The sequence below is a fragment of the Lactuca virosa genome, chromosome 6 (genome assembly GCF_052849685.1).
Source record: "Lactuca virosa cultivar CGN04683 chromosome 6, Lactuca_virosa_CGN04683_v6, whole genome shotgun sequence".
Lineage (NCBI taxonomy): Eukaryota > Viridiplantae > Streptophyta > Magnoliopsida > Asterales > Asteraceae > Lactuca > Lactuca virosa.
In genome coordinates this window covers 27,618,563-27,622,500 of record NC_136431.1, presented here as the reverse complement: position 1 = coordinate 27,622,500, position 3,938 = coordinate 27,618,563, and the positions used below count along the sequence as shown (strand labels likewise).

The window sequence follows — 3,938 nt, the reverse complement described above, 5'->3', positions numbered from 1 at the left end:
TATATATATATATATATATATGTATATATATATATAGAGTCAGGTTCTTTTGTGAATCAAAAGATTTGTGAGAACTTGCGAACTCATATTCAGCTTATCATTTTTCAACACCAAAAACACCAATCTTCTCCAAATGGTGCGTCTAAGCAATATCTAGGCTAAAAAAAAGATTTGATGATTTTTTTTTTGGGTTTTTTGTATGACTGCTGATGAGTACAATCAGTAGTTGTACAGACTGCTGATGAGCATAATCAACGGTCATATAGATTGCTGATGAGCACAAATAGCAGTCAAATGGACTGTTGATTGCTCATCAGCAGTCCATATGGTTGCTGATTGTGCACATTCGCAGTCGATATGACTACTAATTGTGCTCATCAGCAGTCTGTACAAATGTTGAGTGTGCATACATGCAAATTTCGAAAATAAATAAAATAATTTGTCAAATCTTTTTTTTTTTGAGTCTAGATATGGCTTAGATGCACCATTTGGAGAAGATTGATATTTTTGGTGTTGAAAAATGATGAGTTGATTATGAGTTCGCAAGTTCTTATGTTTTTAGCTATTATAATAACTCAACCCTCTATATATATATATATATATATATATATATATATATATATATATATATATATATATATATATATATATATATATATATATATATATATATATATATATATATATATGTGTGTGTGTTTGTTGTTAATCTATAGTAATATATAACACTTTTAAAATATATGGATATTACAAAAACCTTTCCAATGTAGCCATGTGTCAAAACATTATCTGCATTTATATCTTTTCAAGATTTAATGAAAACAACTAAAGGTTAGCATTATATTCTAAAAAAAATATATGTCCATATTAAATATTGAAATATACGTGCAAGCACACAAGATGGAGAAACAACGTCGGTTTTACGCAAACTAGATTTCTTAAATGATTTGGAATCAAGATAGATAAGGGGGAATCCAATAACTTCACATCAAATAACTTTAGAAATGCACAAACCAAAAGTAAAATTCCCCTCGCTTTCGATTCTTCACATACCCATATTGGTCCACAGCTCCTAATACGAAATGTTTGGTCTAGTACAATTAGGTAGATACATGAGAGCCCTAATTGCATTTATGTATGATACTCCTGGACCAAAAACTTCGTCATTTGCATCACAAGGGTGATATGGATCTTTTTAGTTATTGAGTGATCTACCAACCATTGGAGTGCTTAAAGTTTTGGATTTTGTCCATGTTGAAACATTTGAAGATCCTTTCTATATAGTTTTAGTTCCTGCTTTTGTCCATGTTGAAACATTTGAAGATCCTTTCTATGTAGTTTTAGTTCCTGATTTCTTGTGAGTTACTTGATTAGAAACTGTTTCTGTAAGGATTATCTTTATAATCTGAATTTCGTGATACTCTTGTATAGGGTCGAAATATCATATTCGGAAAATGTTCTACATGATCCTTCAAATAATCCATGAAACTTCTTGATTCCAGAAACAATCATATTCTTGTCAAACCAACATAGAATGGATTTGAGTTGCGGTTCTGAAAAAAAATATATGAAACCGCAATATGGTTTACTGTCTGATAACTTTTTATTTATACTTTTAAGTAATTAACATATAAGTGGAATAATTTCATGTGTCATGAAACAGATAAGTGGAATAATTTCATGTCATGAAACCATGTTTACGTAAACATGGTTGATGAATACATATGGTGCTATCAAGAACACTATTCTATTTCACTTCATTTTCATGCCTTTATTCCTTTCAAGGCATTATAAAATTATTCCATAAACGCTATTTAAATGGCACCATGCTTTCTTCACTTCCTCACACCAAATTAAACTTCCTTTTAATTCCCTTAGCAGAACCTTGAGCTTAAAATTTTCATTACAAAACGCAGACATTTTTATAATGGATGTGGTGACAAGAATGGTGTCGGAGAGGCCGGTGGTGATATTTAGCAGGAGTTCATGTTCAATGTCTCACACAATAAAGTCTCTCATTTTCGAATTTGGAGTAAACCCGACGGTTTATGAGCTAGATGAGATCTCCAGAGGTCGGGAAATTGAGCAAGCACTTTTGAGGCTTGGACGCAACCCTATCATCCCTGCTGTGTTCATAGGAGGTAAGTTTGTTGGTGGTGCCAATGAAATTATTAGCCTTCACCTTCAACGATCTCTTCAACCGCTTCTCAGAAATGCAGGAGCTCTATGGGTGTGACCAGCCGTCGACTAATCTGGTTGTAATAAATGCGCTTTAATTAGGTGCATATATACTGGTTGTTTAACCATATTAAGTTGAGTTAACGATGAAGGCTTTTAGATATAATGTTATTTCGGTTTCCCTTTTTCCCTTTTAATTAACTGGTTTGGTTCATAAAATATCCTCAAACCGATGAGCTATGTACATTTTTATTCAATGAAGCTACTTCAGAATACCAATATACGTACCACGCCTCATGAATAACACTATCTGTGATTGACATTCCTAGTTAATTATTGAACTTAATGTATTCACTTATTGTTAAAAGAAATTAGTGAAGGCCTTTGCATAAAAAAGTGCATATACTCATAAAGTAGCTCATGATCAAAAGAATACGTAAGGTAACGCAGAATGTGTTATTTAAATGAGTTCTTAACTTATTTTAGCTTCTGTTAAGATACGTAGATGGAAGTACGTAAGATTGGAATTTAAAGTACGAGACTAGTTAATTTTGTTAACTAGTGACCTTTATGACGAGATCATATATAAAGAAATTAAATAATGCAATAAATAAATAAAAATATGAAAAGGAACTTGCGAGTCTTTGGGAGATCTTGAAGAGAATTTATAACGACGAGGTATAATAGTCGAAATATTTTTATTTTTAAGTGGATGAATAGAAAATATAAGTGAACGTATGATCTTCCATAAAACCAAGGCCGGTCCAAAGATATAGTGGGCCCAGGGCGAAAGGACAAAATGGACCATTGAAGTTGAAAATAAAACCAAGGCCGGTCCAAAGATATAGTGGGCCCAGGGCGAAAGGACAAAATGGACCATTGAAGTTGAAAATAGACAAACTGTTATAAAATTCATTATTAATATTAAAAATGAAAAATATGGCCACAACGTTACAAAAACAACTAATTTAAAGAAAAAAAAAATTTCCTAGCATTAGTTGATTTTTTTCTCTCTATATACATATACCATATATTCTCGGAATTTTGGGCCCCTTAGAGACATGGGCCCTGGACGACTGTCTGGACCGGGCCTGCATAAAACATAATTTTTTTAAAGATAAATAATATATATCCCATTCAAATATGTAAATATATTTTAGAAAAAACATCATAAATGGTCCTTGCGGTTTTCCCAAATCAAAAGTTTAGTTCTCATGGTTTAAAAATTCCATATATGATCATTGTACTTTCAAAACTTTTGACGGTTGGTCCTTATTGCTAACTCCGTTAAGTTTAATCCGTTTACCGAAGGACATTTTTGTCATTTCACTACCACAATGACCATTTATGATGTTTTTTCTTATTTCTTTTAAAAAAGAAAAAATTAAATATAATTATTTGATGTATAAAAGGTCTCACCTCTCTCTCTCTCTCTCTCTCTCTCTCTCTCTCTCTCTCTCTCTCTCTCTCTCTCTTCCTAAAAACTACACACACACTAAGATTACTCTACCCATTTTTGTGAGCCTTCCTTCACGTAGTTAACTTGTAAGCTACTTGGGTTTGATGTTTTCTTCGTTGTGTTGGTTCAGGCCCAATTTCACACAGCAAAACAGAATAAAGGGAAGAGGATATGGGATAATTTTATGTGTATTTCTTCTCAACTAATAATGATTACAAAGACTCATATTTATCTTATCTAAATGTTGGAAATAAGGAACAACTATCCACTAAGCTAAAATAAAGGAACGATGGCGATCAAG

At 32.2% G+C, this 3,938-nt stretch overlaps 1 protein-coding gene across 1 annotated transcript; it reads left to right on the top strand.

The window, feature by feature from the left end:
• Window positions 1-1,823: 1,823 nt before the first annotated feature.
• LOC145122774 (monothiol glutaredoxin-S2-like) lies at window positions 1,824-2,461 on the top strand. Its single transcript, XM_079058345.1, has one exon. The coding sequence runs from the start codon at window positions 1,928-1,930 to the stop codon at window positions 2,234-2,236; it is 309 nt and encodes a 102-aa protein (XP_078914471.1). The 5' UTR covers window positions 1,824-1,927; the 3' UTR covers window positions 2,237-2,461.
• Window positions 2,462-3,938: the final 1,477 nt, after the last annotated feature.

Coding starts and splice junctions, on each gene's coding strand:
- LOC145122774 (XM_079058345.1), top strand. CDS start 1,928: ATGGATGTGGTGACAAGAATGGTGTCGGAGAGGCCGGTGGTGATATTT.